This window comes from Desmodus rotundus, chromosome X (genome assembly GCF_022682495.2).
Source record: "Desmodus rotundus isolate HL8 chromosome X, HLdesRot8A.1, whole genome shotgun sequence".
Lineage (NCBI taxonomy): Eukaryota > Metazoa > Chordata > Mammalia > Chiroptera > Phyllostomidae > Desmodus > Desmodus rotundus.
In genome coordinates, this window is record NC_071400.1 from 65,524,991 (window position 1) to 65,542,629 (window position 17,639).

At 40.7% G+C, this 17,639-nt stretch overlaps 1 protein-coding gene across 1 annotated transcript in view; it reads left to right on the top strand.

The window, feature by feature from the left end:
• DGKK (diacylglycerol kinase kappa) overlaps positions 1–17,639 on the top strand; it is a 160,993-nt gene that overhangs the window by 133,446 nt on the left and 9,908 nt on the right. The window contains exons 17-25 of the mRNA XM_024579934.3: positions 4,858–4,957; positions 5,891–6,110; positions 7,644–7,748; positions 8,204–8,300; positions 10,016–10,123; positions 14,576–14,672; positions 14,908–15,015; positions 16,507–16,620; positions 16,964–17,098. Of these exons, the coding sequence (XP_024435702.2) occupies positions 4,858–4,957; positions 5,891–6,110; positions 7,644–7,748; positions 8,204–8,300; positions 10,016–10,123; positions 14,576–14,672; positions 14,908–15,015; positions 16,507–16,620; positions 16,964–17,098 (1,084 nt within the window). The remainder of the gene's footprint in view (positions 1–4,857; positions 4,958–5,890; positions 6,111–7,643; positions 7,749–8,203; positions 8,301–10,015; positions 10,124–14,575; positions 14,673–14,907; positions 15,016–16,506; positions 16,621–16,963; positions 17,099–17,639) is intronic.

Below are 17,639 nucleotides of genomic sequence, written 5' to 3' on the forward strand. Positions count from 1 at the left end.
ATCAAGGGGGAGGGTAGAGGTGGGGGAGGGAGGTGGGACTGGCTGGGGTGGGGTGGAGGGAAGGGGAGAAAATGCAGACAATTGTAACTGAATAAAAATAGATAAATAAATTTAAATAAATAAATAAATAAATAATGTATAATAAAATGTCTTTTAAAATCTGAAAAAAAAGAGAAAATATTGGAAAGCAAAAAATTCTCACTGACAAGGCACACACATAATGAAAGAAATAAATCAACCAAAACACAAAGCTAATACAAAGGTTAAAAGGCAAAAGTAGGCAGTTACTGTGTAATTACAACAATAAATTAGTGAATACATAAACACACAGGAAGTAAAAAAATAATGAGAAAAACATAAATGTGAAGAAGGTGAGTAAAAATTGTAGTGATTTTGGAATGTGTTCAAAGAGACCATCACATTAAAAAAGACTGCTGTAAATATAGCTTGGTATAGAGGAAACACATGGTAACTACAAATCAAAAATCTGTGAGATATACAGGAGAAAAAAGAAAAAGTAATCCAAACACAACACTATAGAAAGTCATTAACATGTAAGATAAGAGAGCAAGAGAATGCAAAAGAATAGAGAGCTACTAAAATAATCAGAAGACAATTAATAAAATGTTAATAACTAAATACCTGTCAATGACCACTTAAATGTAAATGGAGTAAGTGCTCCAATAAAAAGAAATATGGTAGGTGAATGGGTTAAAGAAAACAAGACCTATAAATACGCTGCCTACTGGAGACTCACCTCAGATCAAAAGCCACACAGAGACTAACATAAAGTGATGGAAAAAATATTTTATACAAAAGGAAACAAAAAAGTTGGGGTAGGAACACTTATATCACACAAAATACACTTTAAAACAAGTGCTGCAATAAGAGAAAAAGAAAGGCATTTCATGATGAGAAAGATCAATCCAACAAAAGGATATGTCTCACAAATAGCTATGATATGAGACCTGCAACTGTAAAATTCCTAGTTGAAAATACAGGCAGTAAACTCTTTTTTTTAATATATTTATTGATTATGCTATTACAGTTGTCCCTTTTCCGCCCCTTCACTCCACTCCATCCTGCCCACCCCCTCCCTCCCACATTCCCCCCCTATAGTTCATGTCCATGGGTCATACTTATAAGTTCTTTGGCTTCTACATTTCCTACACTATTCTTACCCTCCCCCTGTCTATTTTCCACCTATCATTTATGCTACTTATTCTCTGTACCTTCCCCCCCCCCCTCACTCCCCTATTGACAACCCTCCATGTGATCTCCATTTCTGTGGTTCTGTTCCTGTTCTAGTTGTTTGCTTAGTTTGCTTTTGTTTTTGTTTTAGGTATGGTTGTTAATAACTGTGAGTTTGCTGTCATTTTTACTGTTTCTTTTTTTTATCTTCTTTTTCTTAGGTAACTCCCTTTAACATGTCATATAATAAGGGCTTGGTGATGATGAACTCCTTGAACTTGACCTTATCTGAGAAGCACTTTATCTGCCCTTCCATTCTAAATGATAGCTTTGCTGGATACAGTAATCTTGGATGTAGGCCCTTGCCTTTCATGACTTGGAATACTTCTTTCCAGCCCCTTCTTGCCTGTAAGGTCTCTTTTGAGAAATCAGCTAACAGTCTTATGGGAACTCCTTTGTAGGTAAGTGTGTCCTTTTCTCTTGCTGCTTCTAAGATTCTCTCCTTATTTTTAATCTTGGGTAATGTAATTATGATGTGCCTTGGTGTGTTCCTCCTTGGATCCAGCTTCTTTGGGACTCTCTGAGCTTCTTGGACTTCCTGGAAGTCTATTTCCTTTGCCAGATGAGGGAAGTTCTCCTTCATTATTTGTTCAAATAAGTTTTCAAGTTTTTGTTCTTCCTCTTCTCCTTCTGGCACCCCTATAATTCGGATGTTGGAACATTTAAAGATGTCCTGGAGGTTCCTAAGCCTCTCCTCATTTTTCCAAATTCTTGTTTCTTCATTCTTTTCTGGTTGGATGTTTCTTTCTTCCTTCTGGTCCACACCATTGATTTGAGTCCCAGTTTCCTTCACATCACTGTGGGTTCCCTGTACCTTTTCCTTTGTTTCTCTTGGCATGAGCTTCATTTTTTCATCTACTTTTCGAACAAATTCAACCAATTCTGTGAGCGTCTTAATAACCAGTGTTTTGAACTGTGCATCCGATAGGTTGGCTATCTCTTCCTCGCTTGGTTGTATTTTTTCTGGAGCTTTGAAGTCTTCTGTCATTTGGGCCTTTTTTTTTTTTTTTTTTTTGTCTTGGCACGTCTGTTACTTTAAGGGGCAGAGCCTTAGGTGTTCACCAGGGAGGGGTAGCGCTGGTTGCTGCACTGTGATGCTGTACGTGGGGGAGGGGCCGAGAGGGAGCAATGGAGCCTGTTCCACTCTCCACCGGGTTTCAGCCACTCCCTCCTCTTCCCACAATCAAATTGGGCCCCTCTGGTGCTGGTTCCCGAGTAGGTGGGCTTGCGCACACTCCAGGCCCCTGTGGGTCTCTCCAATGACCTCTCCTGTGAGGCTGGGAGTCTCCCCCACTGCCACCCCAACCCCCATGGGCGTTTTCAATCGGAGGTTTGAGGCTTTATTTCCCCGCGCTGGAGCCCTGTGTTAGGAGGACTGCTTCGCTCCCCTCCGTTTGTCCCAATTTATCTGTGCGTGAGTGTGGGGCCACGGTGTGCTACCCGTGCTCTGCCTGCCCCATTCTCCTCCACTCTGAGTCTGGTCCTCTCGGTTTATCTGCGCGCGAATGTGGGGCCGCAGGGTCTTCTAGTGGTCAGACTGCCTGCCCTGTTCGTCCCACACTCCGCCAGTCTGGGTCCCGCTACGGCAACGCGAGTCCTCTCCACCCCGGCTTTCCGTCTCCGCCCCTCCTACGGGTCTGGATGAATGTTTATTTTTTTATTTACTTGGTGTCGGACTTCCTTGCCATTCGATTTTCCCTCAGTTCTGGTTGTTCGAGGAGGCGCAGTGTGTCCACCTACGCCGCCATCTTGGTTCTCCCGTGGCAGTAAACTCTTTAACATCACTTTTAGTAATCTTTTTTGGATTTGTCTTGGGCAAGGGAAACAAAAAATAAACACATGGGAGTACATAAAACTAAAGAATATTTATACAGTGAAGGAAACCATCAACAAAACAAAAAGACAACCTACTGAATGGAAGAAGATATTTACCAATGACACATCCAATGAGGGGTTAATATCCAAAATATATAAGGAAGTCATACGACTTAACACACACAACAATTTGGTTAAAGAATGGGAAGAGAACCTGAGTAGACATTTCTCCAAAGGGGACATAATGATGGCCAACAAACATATGAAAAGATGCTCAGCATATCTAATCATCAGAGAGATGCAAAGTAAAATCACAATGTGATACCACCTCACACCTGACAGAATGGCTATTATCAATAAATCAACAAATAACAAGTGTTGGCAAGAATGTGGAGAAAAGGGAACCCTCATGTACTTTTGGGGGAAATGTGGATTAATGCAGCCACTATGGGAAACAGTACAGAAGTTCCTCAAAAAATTTAAAATGGAACTGCCTTATGACCCAACAATTCCACTTCTGGGGATTTATCTGAAGAAACTCAAAATGCCAATTTGAAAGAACTTAAGCACCCCTATGTTCATTGCAGCATTATTTATAGTAGCCAAGATATGGAAGCAACCCAAGTGTCCACTTGTGGATGAATGGATAAAGAAGATGTGGACTTATATGCAAAGGAATAGGATTTAGCCATGAAAAAGAATGAAATTTTGTCATTTGCAGCAACATGGGTAAACCTAGAGGTATCATGCTAAGTGAAATAAGTCAGACAGAAAAAGACAAATACCATATGACTTCACTTACATGTGGAATCCAAAAAGCAAAATAAATGAATAAACAAAACAGAAATAAACATAAATACAGTGAACAAATTGAGTGCCAGATGGGAAGAAGGTTGAGGGGCTGGGTGAAAAAAGGGAAGGGATTAAGATGTACAAATTGCCAGTTATAAAAACAGTTGTGGGATGTAAACTACAGCATAGGAAATATAGTCAATAATATTGTAATAATTGTGTATGGTGTCAGATGGGTACTTATTACGGTGACCACTTTCTATGTTATGTAAATTTCTAATTACTATGTTGTACACCTGAAACTATTTAATATTGTATATCAACTTTAATTGAAAAAAATTGTTAATTTATTTTAAAAAGATAAAAGGAAGAGTTACAGATTGAAACACAATATTCCACATTGTCCAAGAGCATGGCATAGCTCACTTTAGCAGGGACACCTTGCTTTTTCTCTGACATTAGGGAAGATTTCTGTAGTATTTTCCACAGTTGCTTTCTCCTAGCCTAAACAACACATTCTCCCCTTCTAAATATGTGGACCATTCTTTCCTACTGGGATTCTTTGGAGGGTCACTGTCAAGTCTACCACAGTCTCCTTTGAGCAACACTCCCCACAGGGACAGCTCCCCCAATATCATTATGTTTATACTATGTTAGCTGGGCCCTTGAACCATAGCTGATTTGACCCAGGGTGAAATTCTGACCCAAATTGGATCAGTTGAATTCTGTTTTCTGGAAATTTGAAATTAGGACTAAGAAATGCTAAATTCTCTTTAGGTACCTGCATATTTCACTATAAATACATAAAGGAGCAGAAAAAACAAATAGAAAGGGAAGAGGGAGTTGGGAGGAGAGGGAAAAGCAGAGGGAGGGATGAGAGATCAGGAAATAGAGACAGAGAGAAGAAAAAGAAAGATAGAGACTAATGACATTATAGGAGAGAAGAGCTCTGGATCTCATAGTTCATGTTACATTGTGCCATCTATCTCATTTTTCCAGATTCCTGTGTTCAGCAGTGGAAGATTTTGTGGTTGATATTGTAAAGGCCTGGAGTCAGATAAAACAGAACAATGCAGCAATAGAGTCTGTGATTTTGAAAGTAAGTTTCCATTCCTCTTGCCTTTTACTCTTTGTGGAGCCAGGTGCCTCTCGCTGGGAATTGTAAAAGAAAGGCAGGGAGGAGTAGCTGGTAAGCTTCCCTGATGGGGAAAGTCCACCTCATCAAACTTCCATCTTTCACCAAATGAAGAGTGGCACTATTCATGCTTATATTGAATACATGTACCATCTACCTAACCATATGCAAAGCATCAGTCCATACCTGGACACAAGTGTACAACAAGCATGCATACACACGGTTGTAAACCAGAACATGCTTAAAAATATTTTTAGCTAGAAATACACCTACATTCACCTCTATAACAACAGCAACAACAATAGCTAACACTTATTATAACACTCTATGCCAGAAACTGCTAAGCACTTTTAATGAATTAACTTATTTAATCCTCACTTTTGCCTTAGAATATAGAAACACAAAGAAGTTAGGTAACTTGCTCAAGACACAAACTATGAAGTGATATAGCTGGGAACCAAGCCATAATTAATCAACACATCCCCAAACATGCACACTTAGAAGACAGCAGCACACACCCATGCAGGGACACATCCACACCCACAAGAGCATGCCCATAAAAATACCTATTCAGAAATATTTCTCTTTACTCAAGTTGGCCATGTCATTTTACAGGCCAGTCTCCCATGAGAAAAACTTACATTGGTTCCTACAATTGCTCAGAAACAAATGAAATCTGTTTGATCCCCTAACACTCTTTGGTCATCCCATTATATCTACCCAAGTACTTCTTTGCTCAATCTTTCATCTCCCCACAGATAACTTTTTATGCTCAATGTTTCTGGCTAAATACTGTCCCTCTGCACCTCTCCCCATATCATCCCAGCTACTCATTCTGTCCTCTCAAGCAGTGGTCCCTCATAACAATGCCTTGTCTCCTTCACTCTTTCTATATAGAGTGACATAATGTATGACAAGCTCAGTGTCCTGATTGACGTCCTGGCTGAAGAGGCAGCAGTTGAGAAGAGTGCTACAGTATGTGCAGACAGTGGCAAGGCAGATGGAAAGCCCTTCATCCCCCAAATAGACCACATAGCCAAGTGCAAGTTGGAGCTGGCCACAAAAGCCAAGAATCTCCAGAAATCCTTGAAACTCATAATATTCCAAGTTGAACAAGGTAAGGGTCCCAGGGTTGTGGCAATTGAGGTAAGGGAAAGAGAAGGTTCCAGTGGATGGTTTACTAGTCTCCCTTTTTCTAGATTTTCTATTTGGCTCCCCTACCAAAATTTGACTAGATTCTGCATTCACATAGCATCCAAACATAGTCCTCCAACTTCTGATTTGAAAAGTGTCAGTCTTAATAAAGTGCCCCTTTGGTTCCTCCTACCTCCCAGGCACTCAACTCTTGCTACTCATTTATTTTTGGAACTAACACTCATTCTAAACAATTGCAGCTGTTCAAAGCTCTGTGAGCTTCTACCACAAGCCATGAAATTTTTTTCCACCTGTGTCTGTTTCCATCCAACCACCAAACCTGTCACTATTTTAGAAGGAAAATAATATTCATCTCTTCATGTCTTGCACAGTATCAATGAGGCACAAGGGCCCTGAGAGTGGTTCTAGCAGCTCTGACTGATTGCTGTCTCCTAAACTCATGACAAGTTGCAAGCTTTCAACTCAGTATGAAAACTCTTTCAACTCCTCCAACTTAATTTAACATTTTGATTCCCACTTCTTCCTCACAATGCTTCTTTGAAAAGCAGATCCAAAATGGTGTAAGACAAATTGTGTTCTACCTGAGCTATTAAACTTGAGCAGAAGTCCATGTAGCAAGGAAGTACCTTTGACTTTTAGCCATGGTAACTTCTCCTGCCTTGGTACCTTTAGGCAAGATTTCAGGCAAGTTTCCAAGAAAGACAAGAAATCTCCTGTCTGCACTGTGAGAGAACTGAACAGTCCATTTGTCTCTATTTTTGTAGTAGTTTCAAATCAGTAAGGATCAGATTAATCTGATGTGGCCATAAGCTTGTCACAACCAACCCTCAACTTGCTCCATCAACACATAAATCAGATTTAGAAGTACAGCATGTGGCCATGGGACAGAGAAAAGCACTGCTGCCAGTATAGGGATTGAACCTGTGAGCTTGGGCACAGACTGAGAACCTGAGCTATACAATATATAGGCTGGTGAAAGGAAGGAGACTCTCAAATATTGTGGGTATGAGTGGGACATTTGAGTGAAAGAATCACTTGCTCCTAGAGGCTCAAGTTTGGAATGAAAATCATGTGAGTGAATGAATTAAAAAAGAGGTAAGAATGGAGGTAGAAGAGCAGAGGGTTTCCCTCCCTGTCCAGCCCCCTTCCCTCCACTGGCTCTGATCTTCTACTCACAATCACATTTCCTGGGTGACAGAAAAAGAGTAACCAGTAGGACAGAGAAAGCTCAGGCATGGATATAAAGAGACATAGGGGCAACACTATAAGAAAGCTGAGACTACAAACAACATCATGGAGGAGAGGTGATAGTCAAATGAGAGTCTCTGTTATCTAACCACACACTGACTATTATTAATTAAATAAAGGAGATTTAGTTAATCTCCTTTATGGAGAAATGTCTGATAAATGTGACCAATCCTCCCTTCCCCCATCCTTTTTTCTCCTTCCTTTCCCTTCCCTTCCCTTCCCCCTCACTTCCACTTTTTCTCTATAGTTCTGGATGAACAGAGCCGACAGGCAATATCAGTTAAGAACTTTACTTCGACTTTCTTCCCAGAAGTAGACTCAGAAGATATTAACCAGATGAGCCCAAGACACCGTAAGGATCTTTTTCTTCTTCTCTTATTTGATCCTTAATCACTGTCTTCTAGTGCCCAGAATATAAAAGTGTGTTTTCATGCATCTTCCTTTAGCCATAATCCTACTCTGCAGTGGATATCCCTCCCTCTCTCCCAGAAAACTCACACTATAAGATCCCATGCCAATGTCCAGAAGTAATGACACCTTTAGGTGCTTTGAAAGGCTGGCCTGATGAAACCCAAGATTTGAAGCTGTTTTCACTACCAGCAAGCAAGCAACTCGGCCTCACTATCCTTTCAGTGGAACCCCTGTCCATCTAAGATGAACCCTCTTTGGAAAGTGAACCCTGAATGTCATTTAAGAGAAAGTCATTGAGCTTGACCCTACTCCCACAGAGAAAATAGGGTGAGATAAATACAATGATAGGAATTTCTTGTTTGCATCTGACACCAAGGTGATGTCTTTTCTGTCTAGGTTCTTATTGTGGTACTTTGTCTCCTATTCCTTCTCTCAAAAGTGAAGACCTAGATAACCTTAATTTGGAGCACTTACATTTTACACCCGAAACTATGTAAGTATTTGGCTCTATGACCTTTTTATGCCTCTCCTTTCTCTGGTTAAGAGCATAGTCTAAGGCAGGGGTGTCAAACTCATTTTCACCGGGGGCCACGTCAGACTCACAGTTGCCTTCAAAGGGCCGAAATAATTTTAGGATTGTATACATGTAAGTACTCCTTAACTGTTAAGGAGTTGAAATTACATTCAGCCTTTTGAAAGCAACCATGAGGCTGATGTGGCCCCAGGTGAAAATGAGTTTGACACCCCTGGTCTAAGGATACCCAGAGTCAAATCCTGACTGTACTTTATTAGTTATGAGATCTCATGCAACCAATCTGAGCCTCAGTTTCCTTATGTATAAAATGGAGGTAATTGTAGAACCTGCCACATAGGTTTGTTGTATTTATTGAGTTTACACATGCAAAGTACTTGCACTGAGTAGTGCTTGTCACCCATAGTTAAATGTGTATGTGTTATTATGTATTATTATTATCGGTATTATAAACAATAATTGTTATTTGTTCTTTCAAAGGACTTACTTTTCCATTGTTGCCTTTAACAGTAAATGATTGGAGGTACTAAAAAATAAGTGAGCATTTTGGGGGACTAGTTAGTAAATCTAAAGACATCTGTCTCATTAGCCCTACTGGCTTAAAATATTCCCAGTAGCCAAGTTCTGCTTCATTCACTCATTTTGAATTCCATTAAGAAGATCAGTTGAACATCAGTTAGAGTCCCCAATTTATGGACCATGGTTGAGGAAGGCAAATCTCATATAAGAGATGTAGGGTCAGTTAAGTAATTAATTTTTAAAAATTATCTATAATTGAGTAGCTATATTGTACCCATTTTCAGTTTCCCAAAAGAAGGACACAGTCAGCAAATATTAAAGTTTTCTGCAGTTTTCCATTTATTCCTATCTTCAGCCCCCACTTCCTCTACTTCACCATTGGTTTAAGTTCATGTCTGAGGTTTCATGGACCTACCTAATGAGTTTTGATCAATGGTATGCTGGCAAACATTTAACAACCAACTCTCTGGGGTGGGGGAAGTACTGATTTATTCCCTGGTGTAAACCCTTCCACCATGGTCTATTTCAAGCTACTGATGTAATGCCATTGAATGCAGAGTTGGGAAGTGATAGGCATAATCAGCTGCCATGAGCTGGTCCAAACTGGCTCCAGCACACCATTGGTTTTTGTGTCACTTGAGATAGATGTAGAAGAATAAAAAACCTGCCTGATATATATATCTTCTTTTATTAATCTTTTCTCCCAAATGTGTGGTCACTTTGCTCTTTGACGTGAAAGCACTACAAAGGAGTTCAGATATTTCTGAAAACAGTAGTGCAGACTTCACTCTCCTACATTTTTATCTGAGATACTCAAAAGTTCTTTATGGGAATAAATCGGTGACTCTATTTTTGTTTATCATATATGGAAAAATATTGGCCACTCATATCTGGGCCACCAAAGATGACTTCTTTATTATGAGTCCCAATCCCAGTGAATCCTCCCTAATAGCTGGGTGCCCTCTCTTACAGCTCACAAAGCTAATTGTTAACCCAGTAGGACATCTACATATGCATCTCAAAAACATTAAGGCTTATGCCCAATGTAGAGGAGGCCTTTCCTCAGTGGTTTTTTATCATGCATATGAAGCCCAATAGAAATACCACTTCTTTTTTGCACCAATGTCTGTGCTCCTCTTCTCTTTGCCTAATTTCAGACGTTTCAAAGAAAAGTGTGTCATGAACAACTACTTTGGAATTGGACTGGACGCTAAAATTTCTCTGGAATTCAACACCAGAAGAGATGAACACCCAGGACAATACAAGTAAGGAAAAGAAGCTCCCCTTCCTACGTGAAACAGACAACCACCATTCATACATACCTCTCAGACAAGCAACAGAAAGAAAGAGGTTCTTTGGAAGTAAAATACATTAGTCCCTAGGTTAACCTAGTGAGACAGCTTACCCTAAATGTTGACCTAGTCTGTGATGACTCTGCACTGGCATCCTGAACTTGGGCTGCCTTCATAGTCTAAACCTGTGGGCTGCTGTGTCAACATAGCTAACACTGTTATTAAAAACAGATTACATTGACTCAGTGAACAAAATGCCTATCTTTGTTCTGTCTGTGAGAACTTGACGAGGTCCTAGTAGTGGCTTCAGGTCTGTTTTTTTCTTGGCAAGGCTGAAAAGTATCAACCAGCTACTTCTTGTTATTCCTAACCTGGTTCCCTTGGACCAACTGACTTTTATCCCATCCATTGTTGGCCTGCTTTGCACGTTTTGGTACTTCTGTACCACAGGAATACCTTAAGACAACCTCAGAGTTCTTGTGGTAAATTGAAACCACACCCCCACCACCACTACCCCTGCCACCTGCCACCAGCCAACACAACCTCTTTCTCAAAGTAGGACTTGGCTGAGGAATAAATAGTTTATCAGATATGTGGTTTGTAGTACTCTTTCCAAGTTACTTGTCCTTTTTATTGTTGTTTGTCTTTTCATTTTCTAAATGCTATCTTGTGAAATACAAAAGTTTTGAATTTTAATGAGATCCAATTGATCCTTTTTTTTCTTTTATGAACCATGCCTTTGATGCAATATCTAAGAAATCTTGGCTTAACCCAAAGTCTTGAAAATTTTCTCCTGCCCTGGCTGTGTGGCTCAGTTGATTGGAACATTGCCCCATATACCAAAAGGTTGTGGTTTGATCCCAACTCAGGGCACCTAAGTTGTGGGTTCAATCACCAGTTGGGGCATGTATGGGAAGCAACCAATCAATGTCTGTCTGTCTCTCTCTCTCTTCCTTTACCCCCCTCCTCTTCTTCTCTCTCTAAAAAATCAATAAACATATCCTCAGGTGATGATTTTTTTTTAAATTGTCTCCCAAGTTTAAAAATTTTTTTTTCTTGTTTTAGGTCTTAAATTTAAGTCTATAACCTGCTTTGAGTTAATTTTTGTGTATGGTGTGAGGTAAGGGTCTAAGTTCATCTTTTGGCACATGTATATCCAATTACAACAGCACCATTTTTTAAAGCTATTCTTTCCTCCAATGAGTGGTATTGGTACATTTGTCAATAATCAAAAAACCCATAAATGTGAGGAGACTTTTCTAGATTCTCAAGTCTATTCCATTGATTTACGTGTTTATCCTATGCAAATACAACACTAACTTGGTAAGTACAGCTTTATAGTTAGTTTTGAAATTAAGAGATGAAAGTCCTCCAAGTTTGTTCTTTTTCAGAATTGTCCTGGTTGTTCTAGGTATTGTGCATTTCTATATAACAAAACTATTTTTATTAATAAGAAAACTAAAGTGCCCAGGTCCCACATTTGCATGCAGATAAACCAGGAGGGACACCTGGGGAGCGAGACAGACCGCGAAACCCAGGGTTCCAGTGTGAGGAAATAAAGCCTCAAAACCTCTGACTATAAACACTTGTGGGGGTTGCAGCGGCGGGAGAAACTCCCAGCCCCACAAGAGAGTTCGTTGGAGAGTCCCACAGCATCCTAAACTGTACAAAACCCCACCCACCCTGGAATCAGCACGGGAAGGGCCCAATTTGCTTGTGGGTAGTGGAGGAACTAACTGAAAGCCAGCTAGCTGAGAGCTGAGCAAGCAGCATTGTTCCATCTCTGACCCCTCCCCCACACATAGCACCACAACACAGCGATGTGGGTTGCCTTGCCCTGGCGAATGCCTAAGGCACCACCCCTTACTGCATAATAGACATGCCAAGACAAAAAAACATGGTCCAAATGAAAGAACAGATCAAAGCTCCAAAAGCAGAACTAAGCATTGAAGACATAGCCAATCTATCAGATGCAGAGTTCAAAACACTGGTAATCAGGATGCTCATAGAAATGATTGAGTATGGTTACAAAGTAGAGGAAGAAGTGAAGGCTATGCAAAGTGAAATAAAGGAAAAAGCACAGGGAACCAACACTGATGGGAAGGAAACCAGTACTCAAATCAATGATTTGGAGCAGAAGGAAAAATTAAACATTCAACCAGAACAGAATGAAGAAACAACAATTCATAAAAGTGAGGAGAGGGTTAGGAGCCCCCAGGACAACTTTAAACATTCCAACATCTGAATCATAGGGGTGCCAGAAGGAGAAGAGGAAGGGCAAAAAAATTGAAAACTTATTTGAACAGATAATGAAGGAGAACTTCCCTAATCCGGCAAAGGAAATAGACTTCCAGGAAGTCCAGGAAGCTCAGAGTCCCAAAGAAATTGGACCCAAGGAGGAACACACAAGGCACATCATAATTACATAACCCAAGGTGAAAGATAAGGAGAGAATCTTAAAAGCAGCAAGAGAAAAGGAGACAGTTACCTTCAAAGGAGTGTCCATAAGAGTATCAGCTGATTTCTCAAAAGAAACCTTACAGGCAAGAAGGGGCTGGCAAGAAGTATTCAAAGTCTTGAAAAGCAAGGACCTATATCCAAGATTTCTCTATCCAGCAAAGCTTTCATTTAGAATGGGAGGACAGATAAAGTGCTTCCCGGATAAGGTCAAGTTAAAGGTGTTCATCATCACCAATTCCTTATTATATGAAAAGTTAAAGGGACTTATCTAAGAAAAAGAAGATGCTCAAACATAAGAACAGTAAAATGACAACAAACTCACAACTATCAACTACTGAACCTAAAAATAAAAACAACTGGAACAGGAACAGAGTCACAGAAATGGAGATCACATGGAGGGTTATCAGTGGGGTGGAGGAGGGGGGAGAATGGGGGACAAGGTAAGAAGCATAAATGGCAAGTACAATAGACAGGGAGAGGTAGAATAGTATCAGAAATGGAGAACCCAAAGAACGTATATGCATGACCCATGGACATGAACTAAGGTGGGGGAATGCTGGTGAGAGGGGTGGTACAGGGTGGAGGAGAATAAAGGGGAGAAAAAAATGGGACAACTGTAATAGCATAATCAATAAAATATAAGTGGAACCTAATCAACAAAACAAACAAGCAAGCAAAATATAACCAGAAACACTGAATTAAAGAACAAACTGACAGTAACCAGAGAGGAGGGGGAAGAGGGATAATGGGGAAAATAGGGGAAGGCCCATGAAGGAACATGTATAAAGGACACATGGACAAAGCCAAAGGGGATAGGTTAGATGGTGGGAGGTGGGGATGGATAGGGTGGGCGGCCCAGGTGGGCTGAAAATGGAGACAACTGTACTTGAACAAAAATAAAAGAAAAACTAAAGTGCCCAAAGAACTTGTGGTTTTAAACAGAGTCCACATAATGTTGTGCTAACCTTCTTATACTCATGCCCTGTGGTGGCTCATTTCTGTGGCTCTACTTTAAAAACAAAACCTCATACACGCAGACAACAGTATGGTGGTTACCAGAGGGAAGTGGGGTAGGGGGTAATAAAGTATACAGGGAGTCAAATACAGGGTGATGGAAGATTTTATTTTGGGTGGTGGGCATACAATACAATGTACAGATCATGCATCATAGAATTGTACACTTGAAACCTATATAATCTTATTAACCAATGCCACTCCAATTTACATTTAATTTAAAAAAAAATAAAAACTCATGGTAAACTCTAGCCAACCTTTCTAGTGATTATATGCTTCCTGCCTGTTTTTATCAGGGATCCCACAATCAGCAGGACTCTGTCCTTTCCACCTCCACCCTGAGTCTCCTGATACTCTTGCATGTCCTATATTCTCTCCAATGGCTCCTCCTCTACAATCTACCTAGTAAACTTGGCTCTAATTCTCTAGCACTGAATTAAGTGTTTGAAAGCAGACTTTAGAAAGTCCCTCCACTTTGCCAGAAGAGTTATGCTTCAAAGAAATTGCATTGCAAGAGTCATATGTTTCAAGTGAAATTGATTCCAATTAGCTAAAATCTTGAGCTCCTGCAGTGTCACTTGCTGGGGTAGGTAATATCTACCAGCCAGCTATGCTCATAGATTTTTATGAGCATTACTTTCTGAATTTTGGCTGTCTCTTCCAAGTCTGAATCAATATAAGCAGCAAGAAAAAAAAAAGTGGCAAATTTACCTATCAATGGGATGCTGAAGCTTCAAGGGAGCCCAGGAACACATTTCAGCAGGTGTTTGAATAGGGATACCAGTTATATCATCCTAGCATCCCCTCTTGTGTCATTACTATTCAATATGACTCCCGTCTATATGAAAGCACTTGAGAAATAAAATGATGTCCCCTCTTGCTTTTCCTCATCCATTTACCTTTATATTATTCACCCTGTCACTACCTTTCCCTACCTTTATCTCCCTGTAGTAGCCGCCTTAAGAACAAGATGTGGTATGGCCTTTTGGGAAGCAAGGAACTTTTGCAGCACTCTTACAGGAAACTGGAAGAACGAGTGCACCTGGAGGTTAGTGGAAAAGAGGGTAATTCTTCTTGGGCATAGAAAAAAAAATTCTCATAGCTTTGGGAATCAACTTTTGCCTATATTCTTGGTTCTCCCTGAGCTTTCCTCACTCACAGTTCATGTGAAGAAGGCATAAAGATAAATTTCTTTTTTCATGGATAAGAAAATGATAGCATGAAGAGAAGACAAAGCCCTTCCCTCGTCTCTATAAATGTCCCTTCACATTTGTATGTTTCAGTGTGATGGAGAAGCCATATCCTTGCCAAATCTGCAAGGCATTGTAGTACTCAACATTACCAGCTACGCCGGAGGCATCAATTTCTGGGGAAGTAGCACAGCAACCACAGTAAGTATGGAACAAGGAACAGGAAGGAAGAAAGATTTGGCTCTTTTAAGGTCTCTCAGAAAGGAGAGCTGGACTAACTGGAGTAGAAAGTGGACAATGAGGGGAGATGAGGTAGGCTGGGAACCTTTATTAGTAGCAGTTTTTTAAAAGACACTTCTCCAAGGAAGACATACAGAGGGTCCAGAGACATGAAAAAATGCTCAGCATCACTAGTCATCAGAGAGATGCAAATTAAAACCACAATGAGGTACCATCTCACATTGGTCAGAGTGGCCCAACATAAACAAATCAACAAGCAAATGTTGGGGAGGATGTGGAGAAAAGGGAACCCTAGTACATTGTTGGTGGGAATGCAGACTGGTGCGGCCACTGTGGACAACACTATGGAATTTCCTCAGAAAACTAAAAATGGAACTGCCCTTTGACCCAGCAATTCTACTGCTGGGATTACACCCTAAGAGCCCTGAAACACCAATCCAAAAGAACATATGCACCCCAATGTTCATAGCAGCACAATTTACAATAGCCAAGTACTGGAAGCAACCTAAGTGCCCATCAGCAAATGAGTGGATCCAAAAAGCTATGGTACATTTACACAATGGAATTCTATGCAGAGAGAGAAAGAAGGAGCTCCTACCCTTTGCCACAGCATGGATGGAACTGGAGAGCATTATGCTAAGTTAAATAAGCCAGGCGGTGAGGGACAAATACCATATGATCTCACCTATAACTGGAACATAATCAACAAAAGAAAAAAGCAAACAAAATATAACCAAAGACATTGAAGTTAACAACAATCTAATAATAGCCAGAAGGGAGGGGGGAAGGGATAGTGGGGAGAAGGGTTTTCAGGAACTGCTATAAAGGACACATAGACAAAACCAAGGGGGAGGGTGGAAGCAGGGGAGGGAGGTGGGTTTGGCTGGGGTGGGGAGAAAATGCAGACAACTGTAATTGAACAACAATAAAATAATAAATAAATAAATTTTAAACAGGCAATTAGCATTTCAGAGCACAAAAAAAGAATCAACCAAAGACCTCAGAATCAGATTAATACTTAGGTATTGCCTGGACTTTGAATTTTCCATTCCTCAGGCCTGACAGATCCTTGAAAGGTTACCTAGGCCATGATTTTTTCTCCAAGGAGGTCTGTCAATAAAATCTCCTGATAAATTGGCCATGACCCTTTTCCTCTGAACCCAACCAAGAAGGCCATGAGGACAATGGGGTTGGCCTTGGGTATTTATGATGCTGGATTGAACACAGTGGTAATCAGCTCAGAGCTGAGATCTCAAAAGGGACTAAAAGTTATGATATCAGCGCCCCTTTCCCAAATTGGCTCCCTGACCTCATCTTTCCCCTTTTAATATATAGATACTCCACTCTTCATGAGCTAGAAAAATTCTCACTAGGAGCCTTCAAAGCATACCTGCTTGTAATAGACAAGGTATGGTTTCTTAAGGGCATTGTGACACAGTTCTTCCTCTTCAGGAATACGAGGCTCCTGCAATAGATGATGGGAAGCTGGAGGTTGTGGCGATTTTTGGGTCCATACAGATGGCAATGTCCCGTATCATCAATCTGCATCATCATCGTATTGCCCAGGTAGGCAGGGGCTAAATGAGCACCAGAAAGAGACTGAGCTCTGTGGCTACAACCCAGGATATGGAGTTGTCCCAGGAATTAACTGGGTATAAGAGTGTCATGGTGGAGGGATGAGGCTATCTGATGGACAGCAAGGTGCTGGCTAAGATTGGAGACAAAGGTGGTAGGGACTGAAGGAGCAAAAAGCCCATAGATAGCAGGTATTTCATCCCTGAGATAATGACTCACATCCTTGCCAGTCCTGCTTCAGAAACACAGTACAGCCATGACTATGGGATTATCAGATTGGTTTACAGTAGTTGCCTCATTTTTCTGACCCATCTTCCCTCCTTTTCTCTGGCAGTGCCATGAGGTGATGATAACCATTGATGGTGAAGAGGGTATACCAGTGCAGGTGGATGGGGAGGCCTGGGTTCAGAGTCCAGGCCTTATCAAGATTAGATACAAGAACGCTGCCCAGATGCTGACAAGAGATCGGGTAAGAAAGGAAAGTCTAGCCTTGGGCTCCAACACTGTCTCATCTGCAAATCTCACTGAGTACTGAATACTTCCGGTACTGAAGAATTCCTCAAAGGGATGTCTGCTTGCTACTTACACCAGAGTCACCTTGGGTGCTTGATAGAAATGCACATTTCTGGGCCCCACAACAGGACCCAATGATTCAGAATGGAGATGGGTAGTTCCTTGGAACTTGCATTTATAAACAAGCCCCTGAAACATTCTGATATATACTGACATTTCAAACCACTGTATGAGAGTATATGGTTTTGGACAAAGCTGTCCTCCCTCCACTACATAGAGAGCTAAAGACCTTGGGTAGTTAAGGAGAAATCTCTTTCAAAAAGAGAATGTTTTTTAAAAAATTAATTGTATTTTTTCCATTACTATTTACTCCCCATATACTCCCCATCAACAATCACCACACTGTTGTGCATATCCATAAAAGTCTTCATTGAATATGGTCTTTAGGTTTCTTTAAGGTTCCTTGAAATGCTGCATTCACAAATGTCACCTATTTC